The sequence below is a fragment of the Scyliorhinus canicula genome, chromosome 14, assembly GCF_902713615.1.
Source record: "Scyliorhinus canicula chromosome 14, sScyCan1.1, whole genome shotgun sequence".
In the NCBI taxonomy this organism is placed as follows: domain Eukaryota; kingdom Metazoa; phylum Chordata; class Chondrichthyes; order Carcharhiniformes; family Scyliorhinidae; genus Scyliorhinus; species Scyliorhinus canicula.
In genome coordinates, this window is record NC_052159.1 from 159,258,694 (window position 1) to 159,277,062 (window position 18,369).

The following is an 18,369-nucleotide window of genomic DNA, read 5'->3' on the forward strand; positions in this document are numbered from 1 at the left end:
TTTAGAAAAATAAGAGGCGATTTTATTGAAATATACAACATTATTACAGGGCTCAACAGGGTAGATTCATGAAGGGCGTTTCCCTCGGCTGGGGGCGCAGGGTCTAGAATCTTTGGAATTCTCTGACCCAGAGGCCAGGGGAGGCTACATCATTGAGTATGTTCAAGACAGAGATCGACAGATTTCTACTTATTAAAGACATTGAGGGATATGGAGATAGAGCAGATGTTACAAATGTAGGAAATTGTTATATATTACATTTCAAATTTTGTAGTACTATGTTGTTATAAATCCCTGGGTTCAAATACATACAGTAAGTATGTCTGCTAAAGCTGTAATTCTGGGCTAGTAGAAGATGAGAAAAACATTTACTTGTTTACAGAGTGATGGCCAATGGAACATTGTTTTGATTGCTTGAGGTTCCCCGAGGTGCAGATAATTTGAGAGCTTGGGCGGAATTCTCCGCAAGGCCCGACACCGTTGTGAAACCTGGAGAGGTTCACGACGGCGTCGGAAGCCTCTCCCGGCCCCCTATTTTCTCCTACCCGGGGGGATAGGCGGGCCGTACCGGGAAACTCAGCGGCCGGGCCTTGTCCCTGGCTTCAAGGCCCGGCGCGCCAAGAATGACGCTGCGGCGGAGCCTAATGATGTTAGCCGCGCATGCGCGGGTTGGACAGCTCAAATCCGCGCATGCGCAGTTGCCTTCTTTCCCCATAGCCGCCCCGCAAGACGTGGCGGCTTGATCTTGCGGGCGGCGGAGGGGAAAGAGTGCGTCCCCTTGAGACACCGGCCCGATGATAGGTGGGCACCGATCGCTGGCCAGTCCCCTCCCGAGCACGGTCGTGGTGCTCGATCCCTGATCCGCCCCCCCCCCCCCCTAGGCCCCACACTTACCTTGTACGCCATGTTCACGACGGCAGCGACCAGGTGTGGTTGCCGCCGTTGTGAACAGGTCGGGAACGGCAGGCCGCTCGGCCCATCTGGGTCAGAGAATGGCGGGCCGCCATGAAAAACAGCGGCCCGCGTTTCTCCGAGCGGTGTGTCAGAAAACCGGACACGCCGTTTTTGGGGGGGTGGGGGGGGGGGGGGTGGGAGAATAACGAGAGGTGCGGGAGCGGACCTCCCGCTATTATCCCACCCATCGTGGTTGCGGAGAATCGCGGCCCTTGTGTTTCAGTTCTAGGTAAGCAAGTATGGAACATCTTAACAGAATACAGATGATATAATTAATGGGAGGATCCAGGTCTGACTGTATTTTTTGGAAGTTTGCTATAGCGTTTGAGTCTGACAAGACAGAAGGATTTTCAGGTTCTTCCTGATAGGGTCTTGCTCCAAACGTCTGCACAGAGAACAGCAAGTAGCCCAGATGGCTAACTTTATTTCTGAGTGGATTTTGAACTGTATTGGGTTGCTTTGTTGGCATATATAATATATATATTTTCGGGTGAAGATAATGAGATAAAGTTTTTCCATTTATTTAAGAATCTAAAACTATTTCTTTGATGTTAATGTGATTAATTCGATGTTTAAATTCAAATTTGTTTTAATTGGCCAGTGTCATTGCCCATTGGCCAGTGTCATTGCCCATTGGCCAGTGTCATTGCCCATTGGCCAGTGTCATTGCCCATTGGCCAGTGTCATTGCCCATTGGCCAGTGTCATTGCCCATTGGCCAGTGTCATTACCTTGTGGCCAGTGTCATTGCCCATTGGCCAGTGTCATTGTCCATTGGCCAGTGTCATTGCCCATTGGCCAGTGTCATTGGCCAGTGTCATTGGCCAGTGTCATTGCCCATTGGCCAGTGTCATTGTCCAGTGTCATTGTCCATTGGCCAGTGTCATTGGCCAGTGTCATTGCCCATTGGCCAGTGTCATTGCCCATTGGCTAGTGTCATTGCCCATTGGCCAGTGCCATTGTCCATTGGCCAGTGTCATTGTCCATTGGCCAGTGTCATTGTCCATTGGCCAGTGTCATTGCCCATTGGCCAGTGTCATTGCCCATTGGCCAGTGTCATTGCCCATTGGCCAGTGTCATTGCCCATTGGCCAGTGACATTGCCCATTGGCCATTGGCCAGTGTCATTGCCCATTGGCCAGTGTCATTGGCCAGTGTCATTGGCCAGTGTCATTTCCCATTGGCCAGTGTCATTGCCCATTGGCCAGTGTCATTGCCCATTGGCCAGTGTCATTGCCCATTGGCCAGTGTCATTACCTTGTGGCCAGTGTCATTGCCCATTGGCCAGTGCCATTGTCCAGTGTCATTGTCCATTGGCCAGTGTAATTGCCATTGGCCAGTGTCATTGCCCATTGGCCAGTGTCATTGGCCAGTGTCATTGCCCATTGGCCAGTGTCATTGCCCATTGGCCAGTGTCATTGTCCATTGGCCAGTGTCATTGCCCATTGGCCAGTGTCATTGCCCATTGGCCAGTGTCATTGCCCATTGGCTAGTGTCATTGCCCATTGGCCAGTGTCCATTGGCCAGTGTCATTGTCCATTGGCCAGTATCATTGCCCAGTGTCATTGCCCATTGGCCAGTGTCATTGCCCATTGGCCAGTGTCATTGGCCAGTGTCATTGGCCAGTGTCATTGCCATTGGCCAGTGTCATTGGCCAGTGTCATTGGCCAGTGTCATTGCCCATTGGCCAGTGTCATTGCCCATTGGCCAGTGTCATTGGCCAGTGTCATTGCCCATTGGCCAGTGTCATTGTCCAGTGTCACTGGCCAGTGTCATTACCCATTGGCCAGTGTCATTGCCCATTGGCCAGTGTCATTGCCCATTGGCCAGTGTCATTGCCCATTGGCCAGTGTCATTGCCCATTGGCCAGTGTCATTGCCCATTGGCCAGTGTCATTGCCCATTGGCCAGGGTCATTACTCCTGGGGTGGAGTCTCCTTTCCTCAGTTTTACAAATTGAAAAGTTGTTTGGGGGTTTCTTGCCAGTATCCGAACAAAAATTGGGGCGTGGCCCAGTATGCTAACAGGAAAATGGCACTGAGATGAGTGATAAGTCACAATCTAATTGAATGGTGGAGCAGACTCGAGGGGCCGAACGCCCTACTCCTCCTATTTCATATGTTCCTATGAATTCAAAGAACGAAGATGACAACCTGTACAGTAGGAAATCAAACTACCATCCTTGTTTTTAAAGTTGCACTTAGAAATTACTTTTGTTGTTAAATTAGAAACAGGAAACAATGCCTTTAAAAGTGTTAAAACAAGGCACTCTGCCCTCTTACGTGTATGTAAAAGATCCTATTTTGAAGAAGAGCAGTGGAATTCACACCATTGTGCCAGACAATACCTACCCTCAATTAACATCACCAATAACAGATTATCTGGCCATTATCTCAATTCCATTTGTGGGATTTCTCTGCATGCAAATTTGCTGTCTTGTTTCCAACATTCCAACAGTAACGACACTTCAAAAGCACTTCATTGGTGGGACATCCTGGGTCATAAAAGGCACCATATACATATAGATACATAGAAGATACGAGCGGGAGGAGGCCTTTTGGCCCTTCGAGCCTGCTCAGCCTTTCATCACGATCATGGCTGATCATCCAATTCAATAGCCTATCCTGCTTTCTCCCCAAGTGCTATATCCAGCCCCTCTTGAATATATTCAAAGTTTTAGCATCAACTACTTCCTGTGGTAATGAATTCCACAGGGTCACCATTCTTTGTGTGTTGTCTCCTTATCTCTGTCCAAAATAGTTTACCCTGAATCCTCAGACTGTGACCCCCTGGTTCTGGACACACCCATCATTGGTAACATCTTCCCTGCATCTACCCTGTCTGGTCCTGTTAGAATTTTATACGTCTCTATGAGATCCCCCATTATTCTTCTGAACTCCAGCGAGAACAATCCCAACCTAGTCAATCTCTCCTCATGTGACAGTCCCACCATACCTGGAATCAGTCTGGTAAACCTTCGCTGCACTCCCTCGAGAGCAAGAACATCCTTCCTCAGAGAAGGGGACTAACCTGCACACAATACTCCAGGTGTGGCCTCACCAAGGCCCTGTATAATTGCAGCAACACATCCCTGCTTCGAGACTCGAAACCTCTTGCAATGAAGGCCAACATACCATTAGCCTTCTTTATCGCCTGCTGCACCTGCATGCTTACCTTCAGCGACTGGTGCACAAGGACACCCAGGTCCTGCTGCACACTCCCCTCTCCCAATTTACAACCATTCAGTAGTAATCTGCCTTCCTGTTTTTGCTTCCAAAGTGAATAACCTCACACTTATTCAAATTATACTGCATCTGCCATTGGTTTGCCCACTCGCCCAACCTGTCCAGATCTTGCTGTAGGATCCCTGCATCCAAATACCAGGTTGAATCCTGGGGTGGCGGGACTGTCGTATGAGGAGAGACTCAGTCGGTTAGGATTATATTCATTGGAGTTTAGAAGAGCGAGAGGGGATCTCATAGAAACTTATAAAATTCTAACAGGATTAGACAGGGTAGAATCAGAAAGAATGTTCATGATGGTGGGGGAGACGAGAACCAGGGGGTCATAGTTTGAGGATAAGGGAAAACGTTTTAGAGGCGAAGAGAAATGTCTTCCCCCAGAGAGTAGTGAATCTGTCGAATTCACTACCACAGAAAGTAGTTGAGGCCAAAACACTAATCTCAAGAAGGCATCAGATATAGCTCTTGGTGCTAAAGGGATCAAGGGCTATGGGGGGGGGGTCGGAATCAGATTATTGAATTTGATGATCACTAGACTCTGGGGTGGTCCCGGTGGATTGGAAATTAGCAAACATGACACCACTGTTTAAAAAAGGAGGTAGGCAGAGAGCAGGAAATTATAGCCCAGTGAGCTTAACTTCGGTAGTAGGAAGATGCTGGAATCTATCGTCAAGGAAGAAATAGCGAGGCATCTGGATAGAAATTGTCCCATTGGGCAGACGCAGCTTGGGTTCATAAAGGGCAGGTCGTGCCTAACTAGTTTAGTGGAATTTTTTGAGGACATTACCAGTGCAGTAGATAACGGGGAGCCAATGGATGTTTTATATCTGGGTTTCCAGAAAGCCTTTGACAAAGGTGCCACATAAAAGCTTGCTGCATGAGATAAAGATGCATGACATTAAGGGTAAAGTAGTAGCATGGATAGAGGACTGGTTAATTAATAGAAAGCAAAGAGTGGGGATTAATGGGTGTTTCTCTGGTTGGCAATCAGTAGCTAGTGGTGTCCCTCAGGGATCCGTGTTGGGCCCACAATTGTTCACAATTTACTTAGATGATTTGGAGTTGGGGACCAAGGGCAATGTGTCCAAGCTTGCAGATGACACTAAGATGAGTGGTAAAGCGAAAAGTGCAGAGGATACTGGAAGTCTGCAGAGGGATTTGGATAGGTTAAGTGAATGGGCTAGGGTCTGGCAGATGGAATACAATGTTGACAAATGTGGGGTTATCCATTTTGGTAGGAATAACAGCAAACGGGATTATTATTTAAACGATAAAATATTAAAGCATGCCGCTGTGCAGAGAGACCTGGGTGTGCTAGTGCACGAGTCACAGAAAGTTGGTTTACAGGTGCAACAGGTAATTAAGAAGGCAAATGGAATTTTGTCCTTCATTGCTAGAGGGATGGAGTTTAAGACTAGGGAGGTTATGTTGCAATTGTATAAGGTGTTAGTGAGGCCACACCTGGAGTATTGTGTTCAGTTTTGGTCTCCTTACCAGAGGGTCAGTACTGAGGGAGTGCTGTACTGCCAGAGGGTCAGTACTGAGGGATCGCTGCACTGTCAGAGGGTCAGTACTGAGGGAGTACTGCACTGTCAGAGTGTCAGTACTGAGGGAGTGCCGCACTGTCAGAGGGTCAGTACTGAGGGAGTGCTGCACTGTCAGAGGGTCAGTACTGAGGGAGTGCCGCACTGTCAGAGGGTCAGTACTGAAGGAGTGCCGCACTGTCAGAGGGTCAGTACTGACGGAGTGCTGCACTGTCAGAGGGTCAGTACTGAGGGAGTGCTGCACTGTCAGAGGGTCAGTACTGAGGGAGTGCAGCACTATCAGAGGGTCAGTGCTGAGGGAGTGCTGCACTGTCAGAGGGTCAGCACTGAGGGAGTGCTGCACTGTCAGAGGGTCAGTTCTGAGGGAGTGCTGCACTGCCAGAGGGTCAGTACTGAGGGAGTGCTGCACTGTCAGAGGGTCGATACTGAGGGAATGCCGCACTGTCAGAGGGTCAGTTCTGAGGGAGTACTGCACTGTCAGAGGGTCAGTACTGAAGGAGTGCCGCACTGTCAGAGGGTCAGTACTGAGGGAGTGCCGCACTGTCAGAGGGTCGGTACTGAACGAGTACTGCACTGTGAGAGGGTCAGTATTGAGGGAGTGCTGCACTGTCAGAGGGTCAGTACTGAGGGAGTGCTGCATTATCAAAGACTACAGAGGTTCAAGTGGAATAAGAATAATCCCATAAATTCCCAATGGGTTTAATAATTTCATATATATGCCTTCTGTTCAAAAAGGTGTTCAAACCCGTATTAACATTGCACCTTTCACAACCTCAGGATGTCTCAAATCACTTTACGGTCAGTGAGGTCCTTTTGTAGTTTAGTCACTTTTGTAATCAAAGAATCATAGAATTTACAGTGCAGAAGGAGGCCATTTGGCCCATCGAGTCTACACCGGCCCTTGGAAAGAGCAGCCGACCCAAGTCCACACCTTTCTTTACATTATCCCCGTGACCCCACCCAACCCTTTTGGATATTAAGGGCAATTTAGCATGGCCAATCCACCTAACTACACATCTTTGGGCTGTGGGACGAAACCGGAGCACCCGGAGGAATCCCACGCAGACACGGGGAGAATGTGCAGACAGTCATCCAAGCAGGGAATCGAAACTGGGATCCTGGAGCTGTGAAGCAACTGTGCTAACCACTGTGTTATCACAATGTCGGAAACTGTTCAAAGCATTGCCTACTCCAACCACTGAGCGCCACTGTTTCCTCCATCATTCTGTTTCTATGGCTCCACTGTCAGACGAGCCAGCTTGCAAACTGAACCTACAATATGGAAACCGGTCACTCTGCCCGTCCAGTTCGTACCAGCATTTACTCTCCACACGAGCAAACGGTAAGAATGGAGTGTGGAGAGCACCGATATAAGCATTAAGAAGGAGACAGAGTAAGGTAATGCATCGCCCACTGAATTCAATGTATTACCAGTTAGAATCCAAGGTAATGAAGACCTGCTATAACTGAGATTTAGAATCCTCATCAGCAGAAAACAAAATGAAAAGTGTGGCGGAATTTAAGAGTAATTGTGAATGGAATATCTTTCTCCTGTGAGGCAATGTGCACAGCTTTAGAAGTGACTGCCTCAGCCTACTCCGACTTTATGAAAAGACAAAATTAACTCTGAACACATGGAAACCGTACAAGGCTTTCTGCATTGTCGTTACTCACCTGACTTTCTCCAACAGATAGACCAACAACATCCAAGAATCGCTCTATGTAAGAGATTATCGCCCCAAACACAGCAGGGCTCCTGGAGAAGTTTCCCTCCTGCCATAAATATAAAGCACTGATGTTAGGGTCACTGGGTGCTCAGATTTCAACCATCTTTATTCAAAATGCTCACCGATTGCAGAACAAACACAAATCCTGAGACCTCAAAAAACTTTCATGCTGAATTGACTGATAGGATATTTTATGTCCACCTGAGGGCAGACTATGCCGGGGTTTAGCATCAGATCTGTCAGTACTGACCCTCTGACAGTGCGGCACTCCCTCAGTACTGACCCTCTGACAATGCAGCACTCCATCAGTACTGACCCTCTGACAGTGCGGCACTCCCTCAGTACTGACCCTCTGACAGAGCATCACTCCCTCAGTACTGACCCTCTGACAGTGCAGCACTCCCTCAGTACTGACCCTCTGACAGTGCAGCACTCCCTCGGTACTGACCCTCTGACAGAGCATCACTCCCTCAGTACTGACCCTCTGACAGTGCAGCACTCCCTCAGTACTGACCCTCTGACAGAGCATCACTCCCTCAGTACTGACCCTCTGACAGTGCAGCACTCCCTCAGTACTGACCCTCTGACAGTGCAGCACTCCCTCAGTACTGACCCTCTGACAGTGCAGCACTCCCTCAGTACTGACCCTCTGACAGTGCAGCACTCCCTCAGTACTGACCCTCTGACAGTGCGGCACTCCCTCAGTACTGACCCTCTGACAGTGCAGCACTCCCTCAGTACTGACCCTCTGACAGTGCAGCACTCCCTCAGTACTGACCCTCTGACAGTGCAGCACTCCCTCAGTACTGACCCTCTGACAGTGCGGCACTCCCTCAGTACTGACCCTCTGACAGTGCAGCACTCCCTCAGCGCTGACCCTCTGACAGTGCAGCACTCCCTCAGTACTGACCCTCTGACAGTGCAGCACTCCCTCAGTACTGACCCTCTGACAGTGCGGCACTCCCTCAGTACTGACCCTCTGACAGTGCGGCGCTCCCTCAGTACTGACCCTCCGACAGTGCGGCGCTCCCTCAGTACTGACCCTCTGACAGTGCGGCACTCCCTCAGTACTGACCCTCTGACAGTGCGGCACTCCCTCAGTACTGACCCTCTGACAGTGCAGCACTCCCTCAGTACTGACCCTCTGACAGTGCAGCACTCCCTCAGCAATGACTCTACAAAATGCAACCCCTTCAATAATGGTATTGGGAACCTAACTATTTTAAATAGGATCGTGAAACATAAACATGGAATAATGATAATCTTACAAAACAATGATTGAAATATATCTTGTGTACTATGTCCAGTTTTGTCTGTTCAAGTGGAGGAATATCTGTGTGAAGATCCAGTAGTGTTTCAGGAATACCAGTGTTCGGTAGCATGAGTCATGAAGAGAGACCAGAGGAGCTGCAGAGTTTTTCCACTCAAAAAATAGTGAAGTTCAAAATTATCAAAGGTTTTGATAAGGCAGATAACTATTAAATGTCCACTGGTCAGTTAACGGCCAACAAGGCTACCACCAAAAAGCCACGAAGGATTAATGGAATGTGGTTTTTTTTTAATGCAATGGGTTTTTGCGGCATGAATGGCTTGCACTGAAACACAGTTAAAAAGCTTTTGAAAGTAAATGATAAACATTTTGAAGAAGTTTAAAAAAGGTAGAATGGGAAACATGACATTGGAATGGTGATGAATTTAGATCATTGTCTGAGAGAGCTGGCAGAGGCAGGATGGATTCAATGGACTCCTTCTGTGCTGTATCATTCTACGATCCAGTCAGTTCATTTTCACTTTGTCATTTTTGCTCAATTTCAAACATGGTGGAAGATTCCTTGCTGTCCATTTGAATGTTTTCAACCAGCCACATGACAAACGGGCTTAGCAGAGAAATTAAATCTGTTGCCAATACAGTACAGCACCAACAAGCTTCTCTACACCCTTGAAGAAGGAGAAGAACAAAGAACAAAGAAAATTACAGCACAGGAACAGGCCCTTCGGCCCTCCCAGCCTGCGCCGATCCAGATCCTTGATCTAAACCTGTTGCCAATTTTCCAAGGTCTACTTCTCTCTGTTCCCCACCCGTTCATATATCTGTCCAGATGCATCTTAAATGATGCTATTGTGCCCGCCTCTACCATCTCCGCTGGCAAGTATTCCAGGCACCCACCACCCTCTGCGTAAAAAACTTTCACGCACATCTCCCTTAAACTTTTCCCCTCTCACCTTGCAATCGTGACCCCTTGTAATTGACACCCCCACTCTTGGAAAAAGCTTGTTGCTATCCACCCTGTCCATACCTCTCATAATTTTGTAGACCTCAATCAGGTCTCCCCTCAACCTCCGTCTTTCCAATGAAAACAATCCTAATCTACTCAACCTTTCTTCATAGCTAGCACCCTCCATACCAGGCAACATCCTGGTGAACCTCCTCTGCACCCTCTCTAAAGCATCCACATCCTTCTGGTAATGTGGCGACCAGAACTACACACAGTATTCCAAATGTGGCCTAACCAAAGTCCGATACAACTGTAACATGACCTGCTGACTCTTGTACTCAATACCCCCTCCGATGAAGGCAAGCATGCTGTATGCCTTCTTGACCACTCTATCGACCTGCGTTGCCACCTTCAGGGTACAATGGACCTGAACTCTCTGTACATCAATTTTCCCCAGGACTCTTCCATTGACCATATAGTCTGCTCTTGAGTTAGATCTTCCAAAATGCATCACCTCACATTTGCCTGGATTGAACTCCATCTGCCATTTCTCTGCCCAACTCTCCAATCTATCTATATTTGCTGTATTCTCTGACAGTCCGCCTCGCTATCTGCAACTCCACCAATCTTAGTATCATCTGCAAACTTGCTCATCAGACCACCTATACCTTCGTCCAGATCATTTATGTATATCACAAACAACAGTGGTCCGAGCACGGATCCCTGTGGAACACCACTAGTCACCTTTCTCCATTTTGAGACACTCCCTTCCACCACTACTCTCTGTCTCCTGTTGCCCAGCCAGTTCTTTATCCATCTAGCTAGTACACCCTGAACCCCATACGACTTCACTTTTTCCATCAACCTGCCATGGGAAACTTTATCAAATGCTTTACTGAAGTCCATGTATATGACATCTACAGCCCTTCCCTCATCAATTAACTTTGTCACTTCCTCAAAGAGGCAGACTTACTTCCCCAATATTTCTTGCTAACTAATCTAGTCCAAAGTGATAGAATTCTTTGGCATGTCTAGCTCTGCAATATTCCCGTCCGGCTTCGTCAGCCCCTCCATGGTTCATTTCTCCAGTGTCACTCAACAATGACCAACCTCCGGATCACTGCTAACACCAACTCTGCAATCAGTGGCTATGTTGAGTGATATCTCAGATAGATTAGAATTGCATTGCATGTTCACCACCCAAACAGGCCATTTGGCCCATCTGCTCTGGGCCAGTTTGTGCTCAACACAACCATCTTTCTAACCTACCTCATCTCACCCTATCAGCATATCCTTCTATTTCTTTCTCCCTGATAAGATCAGATATAAGGTACCGGAACAGGCTATTCGGCCCAACCAGTCTATGCTGGTATTTGTGCTTCAATTGAGCCTCCTGCCATCCTTTCTCATCCGACTCCACCATATAATTATCTATTCAGTTCTGCCTCAAATGCCAGCCCAGTATCCTTTTCAATGTATCGATACCATGTGCTTCAACCACTATCTATGGTAGCAAGTTCCACAGTTTCACCACTCTTTGGGTGAGGTTTCTTCTGAATACCTTACTGAATTTCTTGATGAATATCTTGACAGCTTCTAGCTATGCTCTTCCCCACAAGGGAAACCATTATCTCTGTATATACTCCATTCAAATCTTTCACTCTCAACCTTCTCTTGACAGAAGAGACCAGCCCGTCAAGTTATCCACAAGTTATCTAGCTTCCCCTTTATCTATACTATTCAGCCAAACCACTGCACGTGGGGGCTCATCAACTCAGCAAAGTTTTGATTTACACCGAATGATCTCCTCAGCTGAAAAACAACAACTCATTTCTGATTAGTGCAAGTAATGAGACTTAATGCTCCCGAGTCTCATCTTTCTCATTCCTTCCCGAGAGAGCTGCAACACCAGCTATCGGAGCACAGACCTAACCCCCAGCTCACCTCAACAAACCTAATGATGGTCTTGAAAAATCTAATACACTCATCGTGGCCTTACTCTGAATAATGCACTTCCTTCATAAGGATTGTGAAATCCTAATGGGTTACCTTGGCAACTGCTTGAAGCTGTCTGTTGCCATGGCGAATGAGGTTCATAATTGACTCAGTAGCCCCTGGGGTGTCAAAATCATCAGCAAAGGCGGCCTGCACATTGACTTTAGTTGCATTTAACCTGGATACAAAACGGAAAAGCAGAGAGCACACAATTTACACTTTAAAAATAAAGAAAGAAAAATCTATACATTTTTGAGTCTCGACAATAAAGACACCATAAAATGATTGTTATTGAAAGCATCTGATGCAGTTGTAGCCTAAAGAATGAAACCAGAGGGATAATTGTGTGTTCTTTCACTCCCAGCAGGGTACATTACTCTCAGGAACGCTCGGCACTGCAGCCAGTGGCTTTTGTTTTCATTAAAATAGAAAATTGCAGGTGCTCCCAGAGAATACACTTCCCCACTTGACAGCACTGGATCACGCAGTCAACCCCCTCACTACTGCTAGTTTCTGATCAATAGGCCAAACAATTTTCCCTGGCCGATCATTACAAAATAAGGCATTTGGACATTGCAGGAAGATGATTATTTTTAGAAAATGTTTCAACCTGCTGGATCGGCTCAGCATTGTGAGACAGGGTACAACATATAGTAAGCAGCATTGTGACATGGTGAATTTCTAGCCATTTAGTAAGCCTATTTTCTGATAACAGCAGGATAAAAAAAGTCTGAGAGGGGTCACAATTTGAGAGTAGCACACAACAGTGTTTACAAGTTACACAAATGGTAGTGGTGGCTCAGTAGGTAGCACTCCGTCTCATCTTGGAGTCAGAAGGTCATGGATTCCATTCTCAAAGCAGAGAGCTGAGCAGAGATATCCAGTCATACTGAGAGTGCACGGTACTGCAGGAGGGCTGTTTTTGGATGAATTCTATTTCGAAGAGCGGGGAGCAGGTTTCCCCAGTTTCATAACCAATATTTATCCCTTAACCACACCTCAAAACAGATCTTTATCATATTGTTATTTATGGGGGCTTATTGTTGTTTCCCTTCCCTCACTTTGGTGATGCACACGGCAGTCTTTCATCGGTTCCCACAGTAAGATTATTTCCTGGAATAGATCGCAAGCTGGTTTTCAGAGGCTTATAGCTAGAGGGGGCACCACTCCACATCGAGCAGTACTCACCAGGAGTCTCTCCCACTTACTGCCTTACATTAGTGCTGGAAGGAGTTTGTAGGTTGACATCCAATCTGTTATGAACACATCTTCTTTGACCATCAAGTCCTGGAGTGGGACTCGAACCCGGAACTTCTGGCTCAGAGGCAGGGACGCAACGCACTACACCACAGGACCTCCCTTTGTGCAAGCTTGCTGTGTGCAAATTGGCAATCCATTGCCCAAAATAGTGACTACACTTCAAACTACTCTACTGGTGTAAGGAACTTTGTGATGACAAAAATACAAGTATTTATTTTTTTCACCATACCTTTCCCATAACAAAGTTTCATCAACCGATGGGCAGATCAACTGTCCTCTCATGTATGCAGACGCATCACTGATAAAAGCTGAAATGGAGTGGAGCAGGTTTCCAGCTTCTGTCATGCTCGTATCACTGTATTCCACTGCTACAGTCCAAACACAATAAACATTCAGCAAGGTCCGCCAATCCAGCACACATCAATACTTCTTTCAAACTATTAAAGCTTTCATACCTGATCTGTATTTTGATAGAAGACAAAACATTCGAAAATGATTTGCAGAGAATTTTTCCAAGAGACTCTGGTTAATAATCAGAGAATTTGAAATGTTATAATTTGCATATTACATATATAAAGCACCAATAAGCATGAAAAATACAGCGTGCTAAGGAATTCGAGGAATTCCTATCCATGTGACGCGAAACACTAAGCTGTAGCCAGGAAATGCATCAATTCCACAGCAATAACCAATTCCTGAAGTCTATAAAAAACACAATGTATAGCACAGAAACAGATCACTTGGCTCAACTGGTCCAACCAGGTGTTTATGCTTCATTGGAGTCTCTCCTCCCACCCAACATCATCTCACTCTACTAGCATGGGTAGAATTTTCATTCCTCCACCCAGGAGGCTGGGGAGGTGGGCCATAAAATCCTCCCACACGCCCCAACCTGTTTGCAATTATATGGGAGAAACAGGAGAGGCCAGTCAGCTGGCCCGTCCTTGCCACAATTGAGGGCAATTAATGACCACATAACGGCTGTTATCGACCAGCTTTAATTTTGAAACTGGTGGGAGGAGGTCACTCTGCTTGAGCCTCAGGCATGGAGGGGGATTAACGTACAGCTTGCAGAGCACTGTTCCCTCCAAGCTGAATCGATTCCCCAATTGCAACAGTACAATTTTCCACTCTCTCCAGCCACTTTGGCATTTTGGGTTATGTTTGGAGTGCTTGGCTTGTGTTTTGGGTTATGTTTGGATGCCTGGGCTTGTGTTTGGAGTGTGTGGCTTGTGTTTTGGGTAGTGTTTGGAGTGTGTGGCTTGTGTTATGTTTGGAGTGCTTGGTATGTGTTTTGGTTTATGTTTGGATGCATGTGCTTGTGTTTTGGGTTATGTTTGGATGCCTGGGCTTGTGTTTTGGGTTGTGTTTGGAGTGCATGGCTTGTGTTTGGATGCCTGGGCTTGCATGTCGCACCCACTGCTTGCAGACTGACCAGAGTTTTCCTCCTGTGTGGATGCTTCAACTCTTAGCCATGTTTCTCAAACTCTGATCATATGATGTTCTGACCATATTACATGACAATGTGGCAAATGATCATGTGGTATCTGGTCACATGATATTACAAACATTAATTCTGTGTAAGGGTTGGGTCCGCTGACGTGGACTACTTTTGCTTACAGCTTCATTTCAATGGCAACCAGAAAGCCTTTAGTCAGCAGGAAACACGGGAGGAGAATTTGAGCCCCTGGTGTTTACACTGGCTCCTGTATTCACCCCTCAGACACTATCATACTCATTTTCATAGGTTTGATCCCTTCACTTTCACATTAATACTAGCCTCTAAAACACATGTGGTGAAGGATGCCATGATGGAATAGCCTTCAGTTTAAGAACCAGCCCCACACTCCCAGGCTCTTCCCCCTTTCCTCTTCATCCCTCCTACTTCATTCTGAGATTTCATTCATCGCCCCCCTCACACCCCAGTATACCTTTTCCTGCTGATGATTTCAGAGTTCTTCCCAGACCTGATCTAATTGCCCCATTGAATGCTGAGACCATAACATACAAGACTCTCCTGAATGTCAGCATCAATAATTCCCAACTCTCCAGATCCTTCCCAACTGCGCTCCACATAATCGCCACTCTCTACGTCAGGAGTCACATCATGCCATGGAGTGGGTTGGGGTCCACAGCGGCAAGAACTTTAATCCAGTGACATATTAAGTGAATAGAGGTAATACCGTAGCAGATCCATGTCATTTTGTGCGAGAGAAGTCATTTGGCTACAGTTTCCGGCTTTTGTGAAACGAGAAGCTCTCAATACAGTGGACAGAGTGGCAGTGAACTCTCTCTATTGCTGGGTCAGAGCCATGCAAGCAAGCTACAGATAAAGGGGTTTCCCTACAACAGTGAATGCTGAATAAAGAACTCTCCATTTCACAAAAGCCATTTTTTTCACCTGTCACTGCCTTGTATTTAACTCATGTTTTCAGTTACAAATGGATTTGGTGAACAAAGGAAGAGATTAGTTTGGAGTTGGTAAGTGTCCGTGACTTCAAGGGGCAGTGCTTAACCATTATAATACAAGTTATTTGGGACTGTCCTGCAAGTGTCCACTTTTGGCACCATCTGGTTGTACAGTTTTCAGTATATTGAAGACTTCTGCTTAGATCTCTTCTTTTGTATGCCTACATCATCAAATCCCCTTCAGAATTTTACAGACAGTTCTGAGGTTAGCCTTCAGCCTTCTCTGAACACAGCACACTGGTCAGTTTTCAGCAATAACACTGCTATTTTCCATTATTGAAGAAAAACTATTAAAAGCCCAAGGCATAACTATCAGGCAGGATCACAGAACTTATTTTGTACAATGGTTCCAAGCTACTGGGCAGGATTCCCCATTTCAGAGACTAAGTGCTGATGCCGGAGAGAATCGGTGGACAACAGCAGAATTGGTGCCAGTCTCGGAGCAACTCAAGAGCCGTTAATGGGCACTGGTGCCACATAGAACACGAGCGATTCCAATGAAAAACCGTGTTGGATTTGTCGGGCTCGGGATTGGCACCGAGTGACTGACAAGCTGCAGCCGGTTATTAGAACACCCCTCCCCACACGCATTCATCCCAGCCAACAAGATGGCACGGGTTCTACTGGAGCGCGCCCATCCCGTTGATGGGTCGGCGGGGCCAGAGGTTAGCTAGGGGGATACCCATACCACCTGTGGCCCTAAGGTCAGAGTGGGCAGTCAGCGGCATGCGCAGCTGTATGGCTGCCTTGCCAGCTGCGGCAATGGTGTTCCGTGCCCGGCCACCGCAACTCCACGCCCCATATTCTGGCCACCCTCCACTACTCCCCCTGGCCCTGGCAGACATCACCCAGACAGCGGCACAACTGTCAGTACACTTTAGCGATGTTGGACACTTTTCGTAACCCCCTCTCTCTCCCTCAGCAGCCACGGCACCCGTTTCCCAATTTTTTAAACCACAAGTGAAACCCGCCGTTGGTAATTACTCCCGGCAGAGGTGGAGCATCGCAGAAGCCCCGGGGAATACCAAATCAGGCCTGTTAATGATATGGAGATGGCGTTTATTGTATGTGCGGAGTAGAACGCATTGATGCCGCTGTCGAGGCACCGGAGCATGGCATTCTGGCGGACACCATACCGGCCACGATTTTGACCTCACGCTCGATTCTCCGCCCAATGGCCTATCCCGATTTTGGCATCAGCTCACGGAGAATGCCACCCATTATCTTTTGAAATTTTAATGTACCTTATTACTGCTGTGACCCTTGGGTGAAGTTCACTTCTACAGATGCAGTCAACATTTACAGAATCATAGAATGGTTACAGCAGAGGAGGAAACTATTCCACCCACTGTGTCCATGCCAGCTCACTGGAAGAGTTAGACTGCTAGATGCTAGGAAGTCATTTTCCCTCAAATTGGACATACTGATTGGAAAGCATGACAGTATCAACATGTTACTGCTTTCCTCTCCTAAGAGACACTGAGATTGATCACTGGACAGCATTGTTTATTTGTCTCAATTGGTCAGCACCAGTGGGAGGCTGTCTTCCTTGCGGCATTGCTCTTCAGCAAGATGAACAAAAGCAATTGCGTGAGGTCCTTGCTTGAAGCAGGAGTGAGTTGGAGAATCAGAGTTAAGCTCACTCACACCTCCACACCTGCAGTCTAAATAAAAAAAATAAGCTGCCATCCTTCAGCCCCAGTTTTGAAGAAGCGTAATGGTTCCCTTCATCGAGTTAACAGTTGGTGAGTGGAAAACCCCGGTCAAATGTACTCTTCCGCTGTACGCCAAATACTCTGAAAACTATATTTCAGTTGGGAATGTCTGAAGGAGATCATACCGCAAAACACAAGGTCGCAAGGACTTTTACTCTTGGAATGTGGGCAACATACATTGCCCAGCTCCAGCTGCCCCAAAGCCAATACAAGACAATCAGTTAGAAAGAAACGGTATTCCTGGTTCTGTCGGAGTATGGGTGAACATCCCCTTCCCTGGAAGCTGGTAGGGAACCAGCTAAATTTAAAGACAGCCTAACAACTTTCATTGGAAGAATTTTTTTAATAAAAAGGAGCCGTGAGAAAGTAAGCAAGTAGAATACGAGTGGATAGTTACCTTAATTGTGATGTAATTTTTCAAAGATTTTGACATCTTTTCTTCACTTCCTTTCAAATACAAATGCCCTGAACAAAAGGAATTCAAACAAGATGAAAAGCTCATGGGGGTAACATATTAGCCTGGATTGAAGACTGACCGCCTGGTAGAAAACAGATAGTATGTATAAATGGGTCTTTGTCTGATTGGCAGGATGTGACGAGTGGAGTCCCGCAAAGGGTTGCGAGGGGCCTCAACCTTTTCCAATTGGTCTCTTAGATGAGGGGAGCGAAGGCACGGCAGCTAAATTTGCAGACAACACAAAGATAGGTGGGAAAGTATGTTATGAAGAGGATATCAGAGTTTGCAGATGGATATAGATAGGTTCAGTCAGTGGGTAAAAATCTGGCAGATGGAGTATAATGTGGGAAGTTGTTCCCTTTGGCAGGAAAAATAAAGAAGTAGAGCATTATTTAAATGGAGAATGACTGCCGAGGTACAGAGCGATTTAGGTGTTCTTGTGCAAGGGTCACACAAAAGGTAGTATGCTGGTGTAGCATATAATCCAGAAGGCTAAAGAAATGCTATTCTTTGTTATGAAAGGAATTGTATGTTTCAGCGATACAGGGTATTGGTCACATCTCAAATGCTGTGTACAATTTTGGGCTGCTTATTGAAGGAAGGATGTAAATGCATTGGAGTGGAAGCAGTTTAGGCAGCATTTTAAGCTCTGTTCCTTTGCTTGTCCCCATCTGCAATATCCACCTTTTTCTGCCACTGGGTTTGGACTTGATGCTTAGGTCATGGGAGGGTAACAATTTGGGGACCTGTTTGTGGACGGAAGGTTTGCCATTTGCTCCAGTGAACACCCTGG

General features: G+C 46.7%; 1 protein-coding gene across 2 annotated transcripts in view; it reads right to left on the reverse strand.

Moving 5' to 3' along the window:
- The window catches only part of cars2 (cysteinyl-tRNA synthetase 2, mitochondrial), a 105,879-nt gene that overhangs the window by 19,406 nt on the left and 68,104 nt on the right, over positions 1-18,369 (reverse strand). For both annotated transcript variants that reach the window (XM_038818210.1, XM_038818212.1), the window contains 5 exons: positions 17,517-17,584; positions 13,391-13,457; positions 13,165-13,303; positions 11,730-11,853; positions 7,412-7,510 (listed from right to left, as the gene is read on the reverse strand). In XM_038818210.1, the coding sequence (XP_038674138.1) occupies positions 7,412-7,510; positions 11,730-11,853; positions 13,165-13,303; positions 13,391-13,457; positions 17,517-17,584 (497 nt within the window). The remainder of the gene's footprint in view (positions 1-7,411; positions 7,511-11,729; positions 11,854-13,164; positions 13,304-13,390; positions 13,458-17,516; positions 17,585-18,369) is intronic.